The sequence below is a fragment of the Poecilia reticulata genome, chromosome 7 (genome assembly GCF_904066995.2).
Source record: "Poecilia reticulata chromosome 7, P_reticulata-male-v2, whole genome shotgun sequence".
Classification (NCBI taxonomy): Eukaryota; Metazoa; Chordata; class Actinopteri; order Cyprinodontiformes; family Poeciliidae; genus Poecilia; species Poecilia reticulata.
In genome coordinates this window covers 12,773,849-12,797,353 of record NC_088836.1, presented here as the reverse complement: position 1 = coordinate 12,797,353, position 23,505 = coordinate 12,773,849, and the positions used below count along the sequence as shown (strand labels likewise).

The 23,505-nt window shown below is 40.4% G+C and overlaps 1 protein-coding gene across 1 annotated transcript in view; it reads right to left on the bottom strand.

The window, feature by feature from the left end:
• Nucleotides 1-121: 121 nt before the first annotated feature.
• The window catches only part of phactr3a (phosphatase and actin regulator 3a), a 35,946-nt gene continuing 12,562 nt past the window's right edge, over nt 122-23,505 (bottom strand). Inside the window, exons 2-12 of the mRNA XM_008436451.3 lie at nt 11,468-11,632; nt 10,595-10,762; nt 9,344-9,559; nt 8,310-8,538; nt 7,461-7,711; nt 6,725-6,878; nt 1,652-1,707; nt 1,427-1,488; nt 1,189-1,329; nt 832-908; nt 122-449 (exon numbers count right to left, since the gene is read on the bottom strand). Coding sequence (XP_008434673.1) covers nt 434-449; nt 832-908; nt 1,189-1,329; nt 1,427-1,488; nt 1,652-1,707; nt 6,725-6,878; nt 7,461-7,711; nt 8,310-8,538; nt 9,344-9,559; nt 10,595-10,762; nt 11,468-11,632 — 1,535 coding nt within the window. The 3' untranslated portion in view covers nt 122-433. The remainder of the gene's footprint in view (nt 450-831; nt 909-1,188; nt 1,330-1,426; nt 1,489-1,651; nt 1,708-6,724; nt 6,879-7,460; nt 7,712-8,309; nt 8,539-9,343; nt 9,560-10,594; nt 10,763-11,467; nt 11,633-23,505) is intronic.

Genomic DNA, 23,505 nt, shown 5'->3' with positions numbered 1-23,505 from the left:
AAGGTGGTCACATGCACTACTTCTTCCCACTACATGGATTCACACCGATTTGTCAAAGTAGTCCTTGAATTAGTACAAAAAAAAGAATGACAGGATTGGGTTTTTTTTTCGTCTTTCCCCCCCCCCCTCCCTCTGCTCTCATCCTGAGAGTCAGAGGGTTTCCACCGAAGTCTCTTCCGCCTGCCTGCTTCCGTGTCGCACCCAGCGGTCTCCGGGACGCAACGCCGGCAAACATCCCTCCGTCGTTTCTCCCACACCCGTTTCTTCATACTGATAAATATGAGGGGTGTCGGTAGAAAGCTAAAGACACGCTGAAGACAATAAAAAAAAAAAGGCTTCAGGTTCTTCGATGTGTCACCACTGAGCTGGCGACAGGCAGCTTAAGGAAATTTCTACGCTCAGCATTTCTTCACAGAAGAAACTCTTCAGTCTTTCACGGCCGGTGGAACCTGCAAAAGGTAGACATGCTGTGTGTTAGTGCACAGGATGGTAGAGGGTACCTTTGTCATCAATTCTGGCAGTTTAGCCATTAACCAGGAGCTATTTTTAAACTCTCTGGGTCACTGGTACAACCCACAGATCCTTCATTTGTAGACCAGCACAGCCAAGGACATTGTACCATTTCATTATTGGCTCTCTCTGATACTCTTAGCTCTCCAGGGGACAACCTCCCCCTCCCCAGTATAGATGCACTCCCATCTATCTATAGCGTCTCCTGCTCTATGTAAGGAGCACGGCGAGCTAAATATAGACTGCTGCTGCCCAGAATAGAGCATGCATGCATTACCAAACACACTACACACTCACACGCAGGCGGCTCAGAATACTAACCTAGTTAGGTGTTTGCTTGAGGCGTGCACTTCCATCTCTGTGCTCTTGAACTCGTTCAGCTCTTTCCGGATTGCAGCCTGTGGGGAAAAGGCAAAAAAAAAAGACGACCATCAGTGAATCCCCTAAAAAGCATCCTGAGCCAGTGAGCATCAGTGAACAGCAGGAGAAAGATATAATCAGGATAAATCATTTAAAAGGGCGGGGGATTTTGTGAGATAAGCTGATAACAGTGACGTGAACATGCTGGTAGTCCTCAGTGATAGTCACGGAATTTGGGGGATTTCGTAATGCCTGACCTAAATATTGATTTATTTATTTCTTTTGTACACCCTGAAGGTTACCTTGACAAACACTCACCTTGTCCGCCGCTGAGAGACGAGTCCAGGGCTTGTCTGCTCTCCTGTCATAGTCCTGAGCTTTGGCCACCTCCACGTAGTCACTGAAGCGGATCAGGATCTTTCTCTCCCGCAGCTCATCAACTGTTGGCCGCTGATTGAGCTGAGAAAGCCAGACCGGAAAAGGGTCAAATTAATTTAACCCAATAAAAAGTTATGCATGTTATCGGTTATATATAAATTAACCAAAAGTGTTGTACCTTTCTGTTTAGTCGCTGTTTTATCTCCCTCCTCTCCTCCTGCTCCGTTTGATCGTTTCTTTCTGAGAAAAAGAAAGAAAAAAAAACATTTGGAAAAGCTTTACATTTCGCTCTCAATCCAAAAAGAAAATCATATAAATTAATACTTGTAAATAAAGTGTGCTTATTTCCTTAATTTCCAAAACCTTGAGTCATAAATACCACAACAAATACGGTAAGACTCACGTTTCAAAATGTTTCGACTCTCCAGCTCCTCCACATTCGGTCTCTGGCTCAACCTCCTGCGGAGAAACACCAGAACCACGTTTTGAACCATATTGACCAAATCTCCTCCAGCCCCTTTCCTCCTTCCTCTCTGCTCGTATTAAACAGGTTGCAGTTTCTTCACGACGCGCGTTCTCGAGAGGAATCCCCTATGTTTCCATCTCCCATCCAAACCGCGGCTGTGCTGCTTGGGCAGAGGGGCTCCCCACATTTGGAAGAGTGATGAACGGCGCCGATTTTTATCCCCGTATAGAGAATTTCCTCTAGCAAGTTTTATATCTCGGCGAGCAGCATCTCCGCGGCAGGAAAACTCCACTCTGTCTCGGCGGCGCAGGCACTCCTCTCTACTATCAGCCACAAGCGCTTTTTGAAGCGGGTCGTGATGGGGCTGGCACGGGGCGCGACTCCGCTAGTCTCCCTGGTTACTGCATGCATAATATGTTGGAAGCCCCGCCCACTAAGGCTTCCCCCGCTTTTACGCTCGAGCAGGAGGGAGTAAACGCGCACCAGCGTAGTACTCTTAACAGTAGCGTCGGTTTGTTTTGAAATTAGTCGAAAGTTATTTCTTTTAAAAACATATACAAATATTTGTTTTGTAAAAAAAATAAAATAAAATAATAATAATACATCAGCTTTAACCGCTTGTTGACCTGAAAGTTTAGTTTCCAGTTGTCCCTTCCCCATCAAAGCAATCAAAAGGTTCAGCTATGTGTCTGTGTTGGCTTTGTATGAATTATATATGAGAGCATCTTAAAGAGGTCAACATCAGACAGCCTGTGGGTTATACCCCAGCAGACCTCCAGAGGTGAAAACTACAAAGAGAGTTTGAATGCCTCTACACAACAGGACTCTCTTCATCCCCTCACCCTGGCAAACACTGGACTCTTTATAGTTTGGTTCTCTGAAACATCAAAGTTAGGTCACATGAACTAAAACCTGGACGGCCATGATGCATACGCAACATAACAGTCGTTCTTTATCTGTGTCTGCATATGCTGCAGATGAGGACTTCATTTTGTCTCCATGGTTCTCAATCTGTGGCGCATGTATTTCTGGTGGTACTTTGGCTGTTTTATTAAAAACCTGGCATGTCAAAATTGTTTTTAACCATCTCCATTATCATTAAGTATAGTTATTTATTGTACATCAAACTTTCTTTGAATTGCTGACCAGCTTCTCTCATATTCCCCTCTCAAGTCCTGCTAATATCTCACAGTAATTGCAAATTATTTTCAATAAAATTTGTATTGCCCTCTATTTCCAACCATTTTGATTCTAATTCCCATTTTGCCATGTTGAATCCACCAAAATATCACAGATCATGACCTCTAAAAAAGACTTTGGCTTTGAAAATTATTCTTAATCATCAATTGTGAAAACATCTCCCAGGTTGGGTATTAATGCCTGATGGGTGCGTTCCAAGGTAGATGGCCCCAGTTTGTACATGAGGATGGGGCAAAATGACCGCCATTCGACTGAAACTTGGAATCCAATTTTCATCTTTTTTTTAAATTAACCGAGCAAGTTCTGCCAAGAACAGTTTCTTCTCAGTGCTAAACAGAAAGTCGACTGTTCTGTCTTCAGTAATTAATAAGCATGTAGAGATCTTTACATGGTACAAGGTTTCGTTCAACAACCTTCATGCCCTGGAGGAATGCCTTCTGAGAACAAAGATTCGAACAGGGGCACAACAATCACAAGTGTTTGCAGAACGCTTTCGAAATCCCAAGCAGGAATTCCGTTTGTTCCTAAAACCTGATTAAAGCAGGAGCACTCATGGCTATCCTCCCTCGTCTACAGCTTCCCCTTTGATTAGATCAGTTGGATTTCATTGCTATCCTAAGATCTCATCAGGTGGGAATGATTTACAGCTCACGATTCTTTTGTTCCCCTCACTGACAAACGAAGAGAAAAACCACGGCGAAGCGCCTCGAACGCCGTTACATTCCAAGCGTACAACAAACGGAAAATCACTAGTGAAGCCCCAGCGCGTATGAGCATCCACTGTATTGACCCGGTCGCTGGGTTGCTTAGCAACAGTATCTTGAAGACAATGGAGTTTTTCTGCAGAAGTTCTCATTTCTCCCTAGTAACACAGGGAGGGGGCGGGGGGATTTCACCACCGCACTCCAAGCTGCGTGTGCTTTAAATGACAATCTGCAGCTATTTTTGGAAACATGCTGCTGTTTTCTTTTTTCTGCCTCGGCAGGAAAGATAAATGTGCTAACGGAGTTGCTAAATTTAATCAGCTTAAGGAGCTAATTAAATTTGACTCGAGGTACAGTAAACTATTTTTAAACCTCAGGTAATTTTGTCACGTGAAATAAAATGCTTCATTTACTATAGAGTGATAGAGATTTCTTGTGTGTGTGTGTGTGTGTGTTTTGTTTAAACTGACACACTGATTGCATCGCAGATTAGAGAGTGAAAGTTAGAGATTTTTCTACGAGATACACAGAAAACAGTTTCCATTTTTTGATGTGTTCCCCTTTTAAGTGAGGTGCGAAAGTAATCAATAAGTGCCCCAGTCGAGAGAGGTGTTAAATATCTAACCAACTGAGTGGAAAAAAACTGCATGTGGGCGGTTGTTTGGTCATTAATTTCGGCTGCCAACTGCACCAAGAACGTAAAATGTGCCTTTTTCAGCTTTCTTCTTTCTCGTAGTACTGTAGCAGGGCGCCCTGCCTCCTCCCACGCCGGTATTATTTCTGCTGATATAACTCCCCGACATTTGTGAGGAGGCAGCAGTGCACGAAGGTGGAATGCATTATTGAACTGTAGCAGGAGCTAAGATTAGAAACAACATGGCAGTGTGGCTGCAGAGCTGATGCTAGCTCTGGAACTAAAGATAGAAAGGTCGTCGATCACTGACACCGACGGAGAGACGGTGTGTTATCATCCATCATCTGTTCTGCAGCAACACACAAAAGCTTCAAAGGCAAAGAAGACAATTAGAGGTTGGAGCCGTGCAGAAATGTATCGGTGCTTAGTGTGTTTTGTTTCTCACGACTGCCTCGGGGAGTTTTTTTCCTCCACTTAACCAATCTGAGCTATAATTAGAAAAGGTTATCCTCCACAGCTTTTCTTTGCAGCAATGTGGAATTAGAAAGCTGCATTATCCAAAGCTCCTTGAGTTTAGACTTCTTGGTCTGACAAAAATGATCATAAATTGTTAAATATGTCCGTATTTGCCACATTAGGTCTAATGCTACACTTCAATATTTGTATTAAAGGAAGTAGCCAAGATGTAAAGGCACTCGAGTATCAAACCAGAACTGAAAAAAGTTACATACTTACAGTACAAGGTAAGTTAAGTTATTTATGAAGTCTTGTTTAAGTTAATTTTTCAAATTCAAAGCATACCACACTGTAAAAGTCTTAAAGAAGCATTTTCTTTTATGAAACAAAAGGAGTGTATTATAACACTTAGCAGTAATAGCTCTTTATATTAGCTGCAGATAGCCTTTTGTGCTGCTTTCTCACAGATTTATCCAACTTGTTTTTATAACACTGCACTGCACTCTTCAAAGCATTGAATGTGTTCTTGTTAAATGACCAAAAAGGTGTTTCTTCCAGTGCTTCTAAAAGAGTAAGAGGCCATATTATTAGTTGCCTATTAGACACCCGTTGGACATTGTCCTCTGAAGTGTGGGTGGCACTTTGTGCTTGGCTGCGAATGATTTCACAGCAGGTTATGTAACGCTCTTGTGTGTCTCGGTTTGAAGTGCCGGTGTTAAAGAGCTTGAGTCTGGTGCTATATCCAATCATGAGATAACTGCTGTCAGTCTGTGAAAAATATATGCGGCTCAGCTGTATTGGGAGGGCGGGAGGGGGAATAACTCCACTTATGTCTTTACAAAGAGGGACAAATTGTACGTACACATCAATGAAGCTTCACGCAGGAAACGTTTCCAGGAACGAGTCTGCCTCACTTGTTGCCCCCAAAATAATGAGCAGAAACACTGATTGTAATGTGAAAGTTTCAGGAAATGGCGGTACATGTGTGAATTTCTAGTAATGAAAAACGTGTGATAGTCATCTATTTGGAAGATTGCCTACGACAGACGGCCCATTTCCTGTGCTGTGAATATTTTCAACTTTAGTTAGAATTGTTATGGGTTGGTAGATAACTAACTGTACCGCAGATATATCAAAACATTAATTTTAGGGCAGGTTGTGCACGATGCAACACTTTGGTTAAAAAAAAAACAGTTGGAAGATCCCAATTGTTTATTTTAACTACACTTTAAATGGTAGATGATTTATGCAATTATGCATAAGCAAAGTTTTCAGCATTTTTGTAACTTTCTTGCATCATCAACTACATAGAAGTCATTTTCAGGTAACTTCAAGATGTGCTTAGTCTAGACCTTTTGTGCAACATTTGTCGTTTTCCCTGCATTGCTTCCATTTTGGCTTTTCTGTCACAGTTGAAACTTTAATCAAACACATTTCAATGTCAGGCAGAGATAATGCAGTTTTGAAACAATTATTTCATTTATTAAGGGAAATAGCTATCCAAAGATACTTGCTCCCCATGTCCACTACATGTTGTGCCACATTTAGAAGCACCAATTGCCATAAAGTGTTATATGTAAAATCCCTGTAGAGAAATATGAAGTCTCTTATTTTAGCAGAGAGCAGAATTCATGGCAACAACATTACAGCAAAGCTTCAGACAGTCACACAGATGTTGGTTTTACACCAGATGTAACAGAACCAAACCTTCTAACATGCTCACTATTGTCACATTAGTCCCCAGAATAATTTCCAAATATTCGGACGATTATCAATATATGTTTGGCCTGTGTATTCTTTTTGACGATTGCACACTCGCATGGATTGGTTTTTGTTGTTTTTGCCTCTTTTAACCTTTGTTGTTCCGACGTTCTTTTGTGAAGCTAAAAATTTGTTTGATGATCCGAACTGTGTGACAAAAAAAAAAAAAATCCAAACCAGACCTAATCTGCAGGAGGGAGAACACGTGTTTCACAGCTCTATAGTTAGGAGCATCACAAAGCTTCTACTTCTTACTTGGCAAGTTTCATCTCTATCTGCTGACGGATTTCCTGTCGCTCTTGATCGCTCCGTGCCGGAAAGATATTCTTGTCTTCCAGCTCCTGCTTGCTCGGCCTGTTTCGTAGCTTGACGGCCAGCAGCTCCTTCCTTAGCCTGCGAGGAAGTGTACCTGCAACACCATACATGTCCATTGCACCGACATGCTAAGACACAGGCTTAACTAGAAACCAATGCAACAGTGCAGAACACCATGGCATCTAGACACAGGCTGCAGTAAATACCTCTAGATTAAATACCACAATATAAAATTAGAACTGAAAGAAAAGATCAAATTGAAGCAAACGTTATAACATGACCTAATTGCTTTCTATTTTTTCTGTTGACTATTGTTGAAATGATGGTGTGTATTACCTAATTAGATTTTCTGTATATTTAATGGGGGGGGGGGGGATGCTTAAGCTTCACTAAAGTTCTTCTATTCTCTCTTCTAATATCATCAATTTAGAGTAAATGCTCCACAGTTTTTGTGGTGTGTGGAGTGAGCAACATTATTATAAAATAGAAGAATACTGCATCTGAAAATAAGCATGGAAAAGGTAGGATGTATGGGATTGTGACGCTTAAAACTCAAATAATGTCTTAAACAACAAGAAACCCTCTAAAAGAAAAACTTTGAACTCTCCAACACACAAATGCCTGCACGGTTGGGGGTTACACTTTCAGCAGCCCACTACGGCTGTGTGAGACCCACCAGAGATGACAGACTCGTTCCAGCTGTCTAGGTCGAAGGGGAGGCCTGAGGTCTTGGAGAAGCACTGGTCCAGCCGTACGTTCTCCTTATTCTCCTCCGCTTCCTTCTTGGGCCAGTCAGACCCTCCCGCTCCTATGCAGCCGCCGGTCAAAGACGACTTGTGTTGGTTGTCAGAGCTGCAGGAGCGAGACAGCCGTCCGTCGGAGCACCATAGCCTTGGGGGCGAGCCCAGATCACACCCATCGTGGACACTGAGGAAACACGAAAGGACAGATTGCTTTTTAATGTCGACAGCGAAAGAGATACAGATACAGCTGAACAGTACGAAAACACACCGACAATAAGTGAGTGGATCATTGGTCAAAATTCCAGCAAACTACTGCAAGAGGCTTGTGGAAGCTAAAAGAAAAAGAAAAAATCACCAATCTTGTCTGGACACAGAGTGGATTTGGGTCGAAACTTTTGTTACTTCGACATCCTAGCAGGGACTGGATGCAGTTTTAAAAGCTTTAACATTAAAAATTGATATTGTGAAATTATTTATTTTTGCCTCCTGCTTCTAAAGTAGGCAGTGTCACGATTAAAACGCGTCTCATAAATTAGGAATCAGCAGCCGACTGGATAATAGGTTTTACGGATTGGGGGAAAATCTATATTGAAAGAATATTTTATGAAAATATATATATTTTTTTAAATTTTTGGGACAAACATGAATCTAGAAGATCATTCTTCCATCAGGGATTAATTCTATCTTATTTATGTTTTTTTTAAACAGAGAATATGACAAAAATAAAAACAGTAACAACTAAATAAATCATAATATGGAATATCCATAAATTGAAAACTAACCTCTCCTGTCGATTCTTGGAAGCAAAGGCCCTCTGCAGCTCCTCCATAATGCAGCTGGGAGGCATGGGAGGGTGGATCATATTGCCCAGGTGTGGGGACCCTGCAGGGTTTGCCAGGGGCCCCCGTAGTGGCAGGGTCATCGATGTCAGGCTTTCTGTGGCCCTGGGCAGAGGCTCTTTGGGGAGGTAGGAGTTGGGCAGGTGAGTAGGGAGCGATACAGGTCCTGAATCTAAAAGGCACATAAATAAATGTTAATGATGCAAATCTCTCATTTTTTCTTAACTAGCTGTATTTGTGTACATATTTAAGATTCAGCTTTCAATATCTTAAGGTAATTTTACATGTTTAGTTAGCAGGTCTATGCATCAAAATATACCAGCTTCATGCCGAGTTTACAGCTTTTTGGTTAGATGCTAATTCACCTGGTACTGTAATAGAAGTAAAATGAAGGGTCTTTCAGAAATAACTTCACCAGCACAATAACTGTAAACACATTGGACACCTGTAGAGAGGGAGGCTTACATTTACTTCCACATTCACCCCATTGTGTTCAGTGAAGCAGGAATACTATTGTCATATTTTATTTTTCATTATTTAGGATTATTCAGCTTTTAAAATCAAAGTTCAGTCTTTCTTTTTTTTTCATTTTTAACAAGCATCAGTAACAACCTTCGCTTTAGAATTGGAGTAGAGTCACTTGGATAAAAAAAAAAGAACAAGGTGGAGTTGTTTTCAGATTAAAGTAAAAATTATGAGGAAAGGTTGAAATGAGAAAAATGTAGAGAAATTATATAAACAATAGTATTGAAATCACCAGAAAAAGATCATAATGATGGGGGAAAAAATTAAAGATGAGGAAGTGACATGGCAGAAGGGAAGGGATAAAATTAGGACTCAAGGAAGGAAGAAGAGGGAACTCTATCTGCAATAAACTGACATGTTTCCCCCCCTGTGTCGGTAATATTGTTCCGCTATGAGCTTTAAGATCTTTTTCTGTTCCCTCCTAACTCATATCGTTTCAGAACTATTCTCACCGTCTCCAGAACTCAGCTGGGGCAAATGTTTAGGAGGTACTTGTGGTGGCGACGTTCCGGGAGCGATTTCCTCTTCCGATCGCTCTTCCATGTGCTCTCCCGTGTCCTGCAGCCCCTCGGGGAGGTCCCCCGCTGGGCGTGACTCTTCCTCTGCATTCTCCTCTGACGGTGCTACATTCTCCTCCAAACGGTCGCAGTCTTGGAGAGGAGCAGCCACTGCAGCAAAATTTAAAAATAAAAGTTCATAAAGAGTCACTTTACAGCAGTTCGCATAAGAAAGGACAAATGAATGCAGTTTGGACAATATAAGCTGAAACACAATTTCACTGAGATACTTTATTACGAAAAATAAGTTGAATGTGTAAAAATCTGTTTTTTTCTTCTTCTTATAAATAGAACTAAACTTTCATCTCAAATTGTGTTTTAAACAGTCAATCCAGCTATAGTTCACTCAGACTAAAGATTTCAGATGATCAAATTGCAGACCGACTTTTAAAAACTGAAATATCTCCTTAATCTAGCATAGAATTAGAAGCTTTAAAACAAACACCAAATTCAGCTTTAATAATTGGACCTGCGAATAAACAATACAAAACTCCTTTGGCATCTGACAGATGACTTTGTTGCGCTTGTGGTTTCCTCTGGGCCATGATGCCTGGGGCAGTGAGCCACATTATCCATATAAAAACACCCACTGTGTTTGATGCAGCAGATAGGAGGAGAGCCATCTGCAAAATGCAGTCACTCACTCCTTGTGCAATCTGTACAAATAAATATCTGGACAGCGTAAGACAGATTGAACCTAACATTTAGTTGTCTTTGCTGCCCTCTATTGGTGAAAGAAGAATATTGGCTCGTGAGGTAAAAATTAAAAAGACAAATGTCTGAAACTATTTAAAAGCCTTTACCTATTCAGCGTCTACAAGTTACTTTGCAGGAATCATAGCAACAAAACCCACTGTTTCAACTAGTTTATAAATTACTCTCAGACAAAAATCCAGACATTTCTTGTTCTTGCAACTGAAAATACTCAAACATCTCTGTTCACTTAAACAACACAATATAACTCCAACACTAATTGACCCGACGAGGGTCCCCGTTGTCAATCAGTGTTGCTTCCTAAGTGGACAGTTTGATTTCACAGAAGTTTGATTTACTTGGAGTTATATTGTGTTGTTTAAGTGTTCCCTTTATTTTTTTTGAGCAGTGTATATTGCTTTTATTTAATGTCATTTTACACAACAAGTATACCTGAAGAGGGAAGCTCCTCGTCAGGACCGAGGTACTCCACGCTGCTGACTGTGAGGTTTGGATTCAAAGGTGCCCCAAACCCACCGAGTAAGACTGTCCCATCTGAGCAGCAACCTTGGGTGGGAGAGCTGGGATCATGGCACAGGAGACCGCTGGATAATGCTACATCTTTTCAAGAAGAAGAAAAAAAAAAAATCATTTGTTTGGAGTCAGTTATCGCAGCTGAAACACGACTCCAATTTTTTGGTGTTCAAAGCAAAACGCAAAGTTTATTATTACACATTTACTGAAGCCCCTTTAAATTGGATTTATCTCATTTAATTAGTGAAATTAGTGTTACAAAAGGTGTAAGAAGTATGTAAAAGGAACATAAAGGGCAACTGTATTTGGTTTTAATGAAATATTGGAATGTTGGTCTCAACAAATACCTTTTTCAAAGTAATTGAAATCAATATGAGGGACAAAAAAAAGACCAACAAGGGATACTGAATTTGAATAAATCCATCTGATGTTGTGCTTTAATTGAGCTAAACTCCCATGCCAACTTTTGATTTACAACTTTTGCATCTAGTCCTTTAAAAAATCTCAATTTAAACAGCACAAAGGAAGTCTTCAATATTTGGTTTTCTTTTTTCTATTTTTACTTCCACACTCAGAACTCCTGTGGGGCTTTACTGCAATCCACAGCAATCTTCACAGGCATGATGTGAAATTGACATGGACTAAATTAATTCAAACGGCTCATTCCTAAATTGCCACATCCCTTCATTAAGTTTTCCTAACCTAATTCATTACAAAAGGATTAGGACTAATGTGGTCGCACGATGAGCCTCAGAGAAGACGGATGGACGGATCTCAGGATTTCCGCCGTACCTGTGGAGCTCTGCTTGAGTTTCTCATTTTTCTTTTTCCTCCACTTCCAGGGCTTGAAAATTCGCCCCAGGGTGGCCAGCTTGCTGTTACGTCGGATGGGTGGAGTGTGAACCCCCGTCACCAGGCAGCCTGTTCGCAGCACCCTCTGCTGGTCCACAAGTTCAACTGCAGCAACAGAAGAGGCAGAGAGGAGGCCCAAAGAAGGGAAGAGATGGTTTTTTTTGTTTTTGTTTCAGGAAATATGTAGTTAGGAGGCAAAGGGGGGTGTGTAGGTTCCGAGTTGACAGGATGAGGTTAAAATGTCCAAAAGAAAGAGGAACAAGAAAGAGAGAGAGAAAAAACAGGAGTCCAATTAGTATGCTCACCTCACTGAATAAACCATGATGGAGTCCAAGTGCTGTGAACAGATTAAATTAGAAAGACTAATTCAATCATGGCACACTCTCCTACGGCTGTTATTTCCCTCCCACTGAGCCATACGTCATCTATCAAAATAAATATCTCTCCCATTCTAAATTTTTCGCCGAATACATCACCGCTGTGACACAGGCTGCCGCGCGAGGGACGCATTATCCAACAGGTGCTCCGGCCGTCGGGCCGCATGAGAGAGAATGATTATTTTAGTGTCTGATATCAGCCTTTCAGTTTAAAATGCATTCACATCCCGTTTTCATGTTTTGTCATGACAAGCTTTAGTGCGTTTTATAAGAATTTTGTTATTTTAAATATGCATTTATGCAAAGGAGTGGATAAATAAACTTTTCACAAACCAACAAAAAAAAAAACCTTTAAAAACTGCTTGAATTCAGCTCCTTTTACCCCAATACGTCTAAATAAAGTCCAATGCAACCAGTTAAATTAATGTCAGAGGAAGCAAAGCAGACAGATCAGGGAGGAGGTTGTGGAGAAGTTTAAAGCAGCGTTTGGTTATTTACAAAAAAAAGAAACATCTAGAGATTGCACGGAGAAGCAACCAAAAGGGTCATGGTAACTCTGGATGAGCTGCAGAGAACCACAGCTCAAGTGGAAGAACTTTGCATTGAAGGTCATGCACTTCAATAGAAAGTAGGTCACTGCTGAAAGAAAACCATGAGACGTCTAACAGGCGGCCACAAGTCATGTAAGGAGAACCGATAATGTGGGAGATGTTTGTTGGGTGAAACAAAACATAACGTTTTGGCCAACATACAAAACCCTTTTTATGACAAAAAAAAAAAAATCCTAAATCCTGAACATGCCATCCTCACTGTGAAACACCATGATGACAGCATCGTGCTTTGATGACGTTTTCTGACTGAATTTGTGTTTATTCTACAGAGAAGAATGAGCAAAGATATCTGGTTATTCTACAAATTATTTATGAATCGGTGCTGAATAAAAATCCAGGCATCACTTTTCAGGTTTCTGCCTATAAAAGCCTCTGAAAACCATTTACAATTTTCCTTAAGCTTCACAAATATCCAATACTCTTAATTAACTCACCAACGTAAAACATAAAATCCCAACTAAACACACTGCTTAGCGTTATCGCTTGATGAAATGTGAAAAGGTTCAAGATGGAAGAATATGTTTGCGAGGCATTGAAGATTATTAGTTGTGACTCAGTTTATAAACAACATAACTGATATGTCACTTCCTTTTTTCCCCATCCATCATCCTGTTTGTTATTTCTGTTTTACTCGCACTGAAAATCCAATCATATTTAGCCATTATTTCTGTCGGTTGAGCTGCACTCCTCCTGTTTGTGTTTTGCTCTCACTAAGTTATTTTTCATTCTATTTCTGAAATCCCATTAGCTCCTGTAAAACGCTCGCGGATCCCTCTGTGCACAAACAAATTACACAAGAAAAATAAAACACAGAACAGCTCAAAAGCATTCGGGCGGCAATAACAAAACGCACCACAGTCATCAAAAAAAATAATAATAATAAAAAAATTAATGGGCCAATTTTCAGACTGAAACTGTTACAAATCACTCGACGAAATAAACAAACTTCTGCATGGAGAGTTCAGCAGCATTGATCCCCAAACACATCCATGGCACCTCTCCCTCTGCTCTGTCTACAGGAAACGTGCATTTGAATAAATGACGGCTGTGACTCATGTTAGGGAAAGTGTGGGCCTAGAAATCTGCGCGCGCACATCGCCGCCAGGGCTGCCGGCTTCTAAGAGAGCCAAGAAAACGGAAACACACGTTAAAAACCATGCCTTAAAGAGCTACATACGTCAATGTGACACAACAGAGGGAGGGCGGGGGGGAATATATATATATATATATATATATATATGTATATATAATGAAGCATGCCTTTATGAAGCATGTATCTTTGTTCAAACAATCAGGAGTAGAAGGGTAAGAGCCGGGAGGAAGGATGGGGGGCAGGCAGAGCAATGAAGGAGGGAGGATCGCCTCTTTCTTTTAAGCACATGGTAGGCAAAGGAATGGAGGAGAAAGAGGAAAAAAATGGGAGTGGTTTAAATAAAAAAAAAATAGTGGAAAATGCAAAAAAGGAGAACAGATAAAAGAGGATCATTTAATAATTTTTGTTTGGGAAGGAGGGGAGGGGGGTGGACAACCATTCTGCCACTAAAAGCAGATCAGTGGACCGACCGTGCTACTGCGTCACTGCCATCATCACTGTGGCAAACGCGGCGGCGCACTGAATCCAGGTCAAGCTTGAAGGAAACACAGCCAGTCGGTGGGAGAGGCGGAGGAGGGGGTGGGGGTTTAAGGAAAGAGAGAGGGAGGGGGGCAGGAGGAAGAGGCGCTGCGTCTGCGTATAAAGAAAGTGTGTGTGTGTGTGTGTGTGTGGCTGTGTGTGTGCAGAGAGACATAAGAAGGAGGTGGGGTCTGGCCTGCTGCTGTTGCCATGGCGACTACATCCAGATGCTGCCGCAGCAGTGAGACTAGGAGGAGGAGAGAGGGTAGGGGGGAGGCGGGGTGACTGAGTTGAGTTGGAGCTTACAGCAGAATGAAGAGGTGAGGAAGGAAAAAGAAGACTACCCCCTCCAAACAAACACACATACGCCTCATCTGAAGCCAATGGCAGCACCCAGTGCATTGTGGGTAGGTGAGCCACACAGAGGTCTGCCTATATCTTTTGAAGGTGGTGGTGGGATGAGGGGTGGGGGGTGCAAAGGGAGATTCCTGCGAAAAGAGGGGAGAAGAAGAAGAGAGAGGGAGGGGGCTGTTGCTATACGGAAGAGCTTTGCCAGAGGACGTTGTTTTCAGCCAATCACAAAGCAGCTATTTATAATGTCTCTCAAGCAACTTTGGTTTTCATAGAAGGTGTGTTTATTTTGAAAAAAACAAAAGAAAAAAAAAAAACACACATGACGCCTACAGCGGCGTCAGGTGAAAACAAACAACGGGAAGCTGCATCAAAAATGTGCCGGGCGGGCATGAATGGACGCCGTGCCATGTGGAGACGATGCGCCGCTCTAATTAATATGCCATAGTGCAAATAGGATTTATTAAATCCATGTGTCACGCACACGCATGAACCAACAGTCAGCGTGTCGAACCCTTCTTTCCAATGCAAATCTGTGCAGATTGTTATTGCAAACAGAGGGGTGGCATCTTTGCATGCCACGAAAAATGTAAGTGATTATGAAAAGCATGATTTAATTTGGAGAATACTTTAGGAAGCAACAAAGTCTTCACAGTTAAACCCAGTTAAAATGGGTTAAAAAGAAAAAGGGGGGGATGATGTAGGAACTATGATTATATGATTTGGGGGTGTGTGTGGGGGTGGGGAGGGAAATATTAATAACTGCACCAGTCAGTGCTCTTCCAAGAACCACACCCTGTTTCGCCACCCTGTCAGCACATTCAGGACCATCAGATATCTCCCACATATACACTCCAAGCACATCCCCCCCCCCCACCTTCCATACACAAAAGACAGAATGAACCAAGTGAAATCCTTCGCCTGGGAAATTCTAAAAAAAATTAAATATAACCTTTAAAAAAAAAGTGAATGACGGAGAGCCAATAGTCCCACCCGCTGTTCTCTGGTGATATAAACATTGCAGCAAAAAAAAAGAAGAAAAAAAAAGTCTCCAAAAATTAAATTGGGTATGGAGAATATTATGACCTTTCCAGATTTAGTAATGAAAGTAAAACACACAGAGTGGGAAGGATAACATCAGAGGCCCAGCCTCCGATCTGAGGTTAAATGAGGCAAGTTGGATCACCTGACACACTGATCTGACGAGTGTGTTTTTCTGTGGGGTATTAAAAAAGAAAACACCACTATGAATGAAGGTTTTAAATCCATTCAACTTCATCTTACTCCATTGCAGATTTATTTATGTTTTTTTTTTTTTTTTCTCATAATAACGCAACCCATTCAGTTTTCTGGGACGGAAATGAACCGAAGGGGAAAAAAAATAAAGTGAATTCTCAGATCTGACACTGAATTTATGACATGATTGCAGCATTTTTTGGTGAGTTTTTCTTTTCCGTTCTTTTGATGTCGAGTGAAAGGAAAATGAGTCATAGTTTTCATAATTGCTTTCAGCCTTCAGGAGACAAATTGCATTTATAGTAGGTTTAAATTATACACAGAGGAGTTTATTTAATGGCAAAGTCTAAAAGCTGTTATTTGCACTTTATAATATTTATGGGTATCAGTGTAAGGGAGCTGGATACAAGGGCAAACTGCGCTTGGAGCATGTTGCTTTCTTCCACTTTCTGTTGAACATATATCCCCCTTAAAACTGAATAGAATTTTGTGTTTTGAGTGTAAAACGCTCACCTTGTTGTGCTGTATTTATTTATTTTTATCTCACAAATCGTTAAACAACACAGTTCTAAAGCTTTCCTCTGATTCAGCATTGCGGTACGGGGCTATTGCACGTCCATGTTTGCAAACTTACATCAGTTAAAACGTACAAAACCAGACTTTTTCCTTTTGCAAAATTTCCCTAAGAATTTTAATGCTTTCTTTGGCGTCTTAATCAAACCCAGTTGAAGACGTACAGCTTCAAACCCAAACAGAAAACAATTAGCAAGCCAGCAAAAAGTTGTAAATACATCTTATTTTTTTGGCACATCGAAAACAAGAAGAGCATCAATGTAGTTGGCAAACAGCTCATATGTGGTAAACCAATATTTATTTATTTTTGGCTTCCCACAAAATTCATAGTATGCATTTTATCATAACATGAAATAAAGCCTGGAAACTTTATTTTATGCCAAATTATTATTTTTTTAACCAAAAATTTTAATTTAATGACATCAAAGACTAATTCTATGTTTTTCCATGTTTTCCAGGGTTAACTGAAAGGCATTACGTTAAAAACTACTTCTACTGGAGAGGGAGCACCATTTCAACACCTTCAGCACACCCACATACACCCGCCGTGGTCTGAATGGGTTTTCCATCCACACCAATTAAGTGGGGTTTCGACCAACTAATGCGCCAGATGCTTCTCTCAACCTGTGTGGCGAAGGTGGAGCTAGCTAAACCCACCGCAACCTTATGACTGTAACATACACAGAAAGACTAGTGCTATTATTGTTAAACAAAATGGAAGACAATCTGATGGTAACATCCACCATGAGACCAAACGTGACTACAACATCGTTTCCAAGCCATCTTATCAAAAAAAAAGAGAAAAAAATCCATAAGTAGTTGTTGGATATTGGGTGTGTTTTTGTTTTAATGTAAAGAAGATGTTGACAAGATGGTTTTAGTGTGGCTGAAATGTGGAGTTTCAGGCACCTGCAGCCCTGACAACGGCCGAGTTCTCAGTGGCGTCGACCTTGAAAACTACAAAATTTATACTTTCTTGATGCTTAGATTTACTCTAAGATGCCTTCTGATCTTGCTGTAGAAAGTAAAAATACCCTTTTAAATGGACAAAATGTCTCTAATACGATCACCTTAGTCAAAACTTTATATAAACTGTGATTTGGGTTAGGCAACTGGAAAAATGGATAAATAATGACTTTACTGTCTAACCAAAAGCTACTGGTTAGAAAGCAGCTTCTGTAAGGCTTCTGGTAAACTATCTGACTGGTTGCTATCTTCTTTCATCATCAATAACAAAGAAATGCCTAGTTTCTCTTCTTCTGCTGACTAATAAATTTGTACAATAAGATATTTTCGATCCTTTGTAATCTCTCAGCAAGCTACGGCTTTAACTAAAGAGTGCCAATAATCAAATGTGAAGAGCTAAACTGTATTTAGAGATAACCAGGTTTTTTAAAATTATTATTATTGATGTAAAAAAGAAATGGTTTAGGTAAAGAAAGTACGAGTTTAAAGATTTGCTCCCTTTCATATCTTGTTTTTAATAGAACAGCACAGGATATGAATCACATTAAATAGATGAAAACAATTTCTTTCCCTTGCTGCGTTTCTTCATGTTTCAAATATGTTTTATTTTCACAAAACTTTGTAGATGTTTTTATATTCGCTGCCTTTTCTGTGACATTTGTGTGGAATGAAAAAAAAATCATAGGCCTTTTGAAAATTTAATCAGTCCCGCAGTACAATCTGTTGTAAGAGCTGTTTGTGGACGGGTGCAGACAGGCCAACTGTCTGGGAGAGAGTTTGCCTTTCTACCAAACTACACTTACTTCCTGACTCATTTCTTCAGGAATGCAGCTATATTAGCAAACTAATATAACAAAACTTAGTTATTAATAAAATTACTATCAGTCTAGGTATTTAGGTATTAATTTTGCAATCTTTTTTTTCCCATCATGCCCTGCAAGTTGCTTTATGATCCGAGATGCACTGAGCTGCTAGCTTTCTGTTGGCACCTTTACATCGCCGTTGACTACGCAAACTGCACTTGATTGAACTGCATCTGTGCTTCCGTGGTCGCAACAAGCAGCTATAAATAACGCCAGACTTCTCCTTGATATCCCTAAAGATCCTTAAAAGCCTCAGTTTCTCGCCCTCATCCCTCAGCTAAGGCACCGAAAACATGTCCTTGAATGGAGCACCTTGCTGCTTTCCGCCACGCCAGCTAACCTCTTCGCTTTACCCCCCCGGCTTTGCAACTGTGGTGCCATCTGTCTGTGGCCTCGGGGGCCCGGCCACGGTCGGGGCACGCAGCTAAGAGCTCGCAGGGCCGGAGCGAGTTATGATAGCAAGAAATGAGACCAAATGAGAAAGAGGACCGGAGATCAATAAATGGCCATTTCAAGGGTGACATATTAAAAAAAAAAGATCTTCACAAAAGGACCCTATTCTGCCCCTGAAAAGGAAAAGTGCACGTTTTTATGAAAACTATTGAAATGAATGGAAATGAAAGCTAGAATATGCGAAATAACTAAAAGTCTTTGCAAGCAAAGAATCCGGATATAGAATATTCATTCACCAGTATTCACGCTGACCTTCAGCAATACATGAATTATAAAGTTGCTAATGAGAAAAGACCTTTTCTGCTTTAGAGAATACTGAATGCATTACGTACAAGTCTCCAGCCATAAATTAATTAGGTAGGAGAAAATAATCACTCCTGAAGACAGGAAGGTCATGTTCTGTTTTTTTTTCTTTTCTTTTCCCATTTTTGTCTATTTGCATTTCTTTTCTCAAATGGGTGGATTTCATTAGGAAGACAAAAACCCCTTTTCTCTCAAACAAAACCCAACCCTAGCACGTAATTATCTTGTTCTATATCTTAATTGATCATATGCATAAGCCATTTTGCCTCCATATGCTACTCTCCTTTGAAACAGAAGAAATAAAACATCCGAGTTACAAACAAAGACACTTAAAGGACTTTCTATGGTTCACTCCTTTGTGTACTTTTTAAATTTGAATTCAATTATTAAAAATATGATTTTAAAAACATTTTGAAACTACATCCCGTCAACTCAGGTTCAACTCCTGGCTCTAGACTGAGTAGTTTCCTGTTCACACGAGGAGAAAATCTGTCGGCCAATATCGAGCTTAATTAACCCTAACAAAGACGCTGCACCCTGATCAAGAATCTAAAAATAAGGCAAATTAATTGGGAAAGTTCAATCCTCTCTGAACTGTGGAGTACTACCCCCCACCCCCCAAGTCTGTGAGTTAAACTAATTGTTGAGGGAGCCCGAGTATCATTGAGTAAGGCTACATGAGACTGCAAAAGGTCAAGCCTCCAAATCATCAAAATGATCACAGGCAAAGTGCAAAAGACCAGCATGTGGGCTGCTGGCAACAAGGGAGAGAAATGATGCTGGCCAGGCCGTCAGCCAATAGGAAATGCCCGAGGCTCTTGTTTATTACCATATGCTGGTGTTGAGAACGAGCTTCAGTCGGTGGCTTTACCGCTGCATCATCTCGAAGGGCTACAGGAGCTTCGTGTTGTGACGAAAGGCCGCGTGTCTCTGTCCAGATTGTCATGAGCTCAGACGGACGGACACACGAGTACAGCAGCAACAGGCAGCTTGTTTTAAAAACGTTGTCGCTTTGCAGGTTCACACTAAATCTGTTTGACTGGGATGCCATGTAGACCATGTTTCTGTGAGTCTCACATTGAAGTTTGTGGTTGTAACATAATAAAGTGTTAAAAAAAGAAAAAAGAAATAATGCTAAATAAAAAAAAGAATGAAAAGGTGTCGATTTCGTAGAATGCTCTCTTTAAAAAAATAATTAAAAACATCAAAACTGTATAGGTTATGAAATCTGATAAAGATAAACGTCAGCCAAATAAAAGGGATGATCCTGTTATTTTAAACATGGTACACACAGTTTAAAATAATACCAAGAGGTAAGTTTATCTAACTTAATTTTTTAAGTAAATTTAACTGGACACATTTAAGTCAGTCCTACTCAAATCATTTAGTTAACTTCAAATAAATGATTTTTAGCTCAGGCAGACTTTTTTTGAGAGTAATTAAACAGGAAAGTGGGGGGAAAACATGTGGCACAGGTCATCAGGTCAGGGAATAGAGGAATCCAACCTGCGACCGCCACATCAAGGACTTCCTTGCTTAATGTAATGTAAGTAAGTCCATAACATGACCTACATCCTGGTTCCTAAAATAGTCCAATTAATGCAGAAATCAATTCCTAAGCTTTTTTTCCAGGGATTCAAACTTCAGTTAAAGTATTTGTCTCAAACATGTGTTTGCACACGATAAAAGAAAAACACAAAACAAAAACGCACAATGCAAGATCAGCTGCTTCCACTAAGGTTTTGTTTATCCTGACAGTAATTCAACAATTCGGTGATGGAAATTGTCATCACTGCTTGTACTGAAGCACACACGATATGAAAAGCAGAGGCTCAGACAGATTCACACAAACTGAAATGCCCCTGCATTTTGAGCAAAAAATAAAAATAAAAAAAGAGAGAGAGAGGGAGAGAGAGATGCTATCTTTAACTTACACATATTGAGCAAGTGGGCTGACAATGTGCAGACTAAAAGTGGTTTTCCTATAACCCACACAGCAGGGAGAGCCTAGAAAGCAAAAAAAAAAAAAAAAGCATAAAAAAAACACATCCAAACTTCGTTCGAACAGCAAGCGCCAGGGGGGAAGGGAGATCTGTAAAGACATCCAGGAGAATTTCCACCCTTAAATGTTAAGAAGCTGCTCTCCTAAAAGTAAAACTTTCATCCTGTTCTGTGGGAAAGCTCCTCCTGGTCAGATAATGGAAGTCCTGACTCATTCGCCCTGTGTAACGTTCTGAAGTCTTTCACATTAAAAGATTGGATTCATACTGACTCATTCAGTTCCTTTTATGTCTTCAGACATGCATGTTGCAAATCCTCTTTAGTTTGATGGCTTAATCATAAAATGACACTCTGTTTGGCTGCTGGCTGAAAAGCATCAGGAAGCCTTGTGTTAGATGATTTCACAGCAACACACACACACACACATGCACGCGCACACACACACACACACACACACACACACACACACACACACACACACACACACACACACACACACACACACACACACACACACGCACACGCACACACAAAATAATAAAAGCCAATGTATCAAAAATAACAGCTGATTTAAATGCAAGAAGCCATGGCTCCATAAAAGCGACTGAAGCTGCTATTTTCTGCACAGGGGTTTTTACTGGAGCAGAGGTTAAGACGGCTGCTTTTAGACTCCAGAGTCAGGTGGGTGAGCAGTGGTGTGTAATTTATTGCTGTTCTTTTGCCACCGGATCGGCTGAGGTCCGAAATACTTGATCAAGTAAACTCTGCGTGTAAGGAGAAATGAAATTAACAGCCAAGAAATGCAGGTTCTCTAAGAAGTTTTAGCGTCAACACATGATGACGGAGCCGACAGCTCGCCTGCAGCGGTTAGAGCGACCCAAAGGGAGATGAGCACAGAGTAATGTAAGGTACACCGGGGGAAGGAGCGATTCACAAGTGTTAGCACTGCTGTTTCAAAGCGAGTTCCCACACGGTGAGGATCCCGCTTAGATTTGAATTTTTCTCAAATGCATAGCCACGCAGGATCCATTATAAACAATGTGATTTAAAAGCCTGAGCAACGACTCGTATTAGAACAGGGAATACAGTAGAGTGGGCAAATCTGCAGCTCCTCTAGGAAATCCTGGAGCTGAGTTAAAAATAGAATGCCTTATTTAACTTTTTTTTTTTGTTTTGTTTTGAGGAGAGCTGTTTTTATCCAAACCTGTGCAGGGGTCAGGAGAAATAGTAACAGCGTCTTTTCTGTCACAGAAGTGTGGATACATTAGCACAAGCAGCTGCACCCTGTAATGAAAAGGTCAATAAACCTTTAGAAATGCCTTCACTGCTGCCTGCAATCTATCTGAATTCAGAAGCAGGCATTTCAAAGAGCTGGGTCAGAAAAGAAAATCAACAAAAAATAGCCACAAAAGTTTAAATTCAGCCTTGGAAGTCTGAAGATTTTCTTTCTTTTTTTTTTTTTGTCTGTTCAGACTTCAAAAATTCAACATTGTTGGCTCACAAACAAAATAGTCAAAACATCTGCTTGAAAAGAAAAATTCTTAACAAGTAAAGTTACTAAATTTCTGTTATACAGACATGACACCATATTTTGTTTAAAGCATCTTGAAATTATGGTTGAAAAGCGCAAGGTGAAAAGATGTTGAAAGATGTCAAGTTTATGTTGCTAATGACAACTAAAGGCGTTCAGAGCAGATCAAACAGGCGAGCCAAGCCTCGCCTTTACTGACTTTGTCTCTCACACAGCCATAACAAAGATAATCCTGTTTACTCTGTGGAGAGACGGTCCTTCACTACTTAGTAAATGTGTTGAATGGCACTTACATGCATAAAATACACCAAAAAAAACCCTAGTCTGCGATGTTGCAAACAGTAGTTAGCATCTCCTGTCAGTTTTAAACTTCTAACAAGAGCAATATTGACTTTGACACCAGCCCTTGATCAGAGTTACATTCTTCAGAGCTACAGCTGGGAAAATAATATCTGATCATTAGGTGAGTTTCACAGATTTCTTGGAAAACTGTTGTCATAAAGTCTTCCACTTTCAGATAAATGTGCTGATTTCAACTGTTTGTGTGTGTAAAGCCCACTTGTCCGCAAGACAAACAGCAATAGAAAAAATTCCTTCCTCATGCAGAACATTTTTTTTGAAAGGTTACAAATTTCGTCTTCTAGCACAACGTTGATCCAAAGCGTATCAGTAGAGTGAGTCTAAAGTCATCAAGTTGAAACTCTGTGGAAGGAGCCGAAACTTTGAGTTGCAGCCAAGAACCCTAAAGGATTTAGACTTTCTCCACTAAATATGGAGCCATGTTTTGCCGTGAGAATACAACGCTTTTTGAGTTTTTTAACTTCTGTGAAATTCACATCGTGTCACTCAAATACCAAATGAAATCACGGTATATCAAGACTCTTTTTGTAACTTCTTTTTGGAAAAAAATAAAATAAAAAATGTAGCTCTTGTCCTGAAGTAAAATGTACAGTAAAAACTCTACGGAGAGAGGAAGAGATTTTGTCTGGTCTACTTCTTCCTCGCTCATTTGTCACAGAAATACTGAAATGACAGACGATAGATTAGCTAATAGTTTAACAGAAGTAGGTAAAAATCATAAATCAGTGTTAACTGAGACAT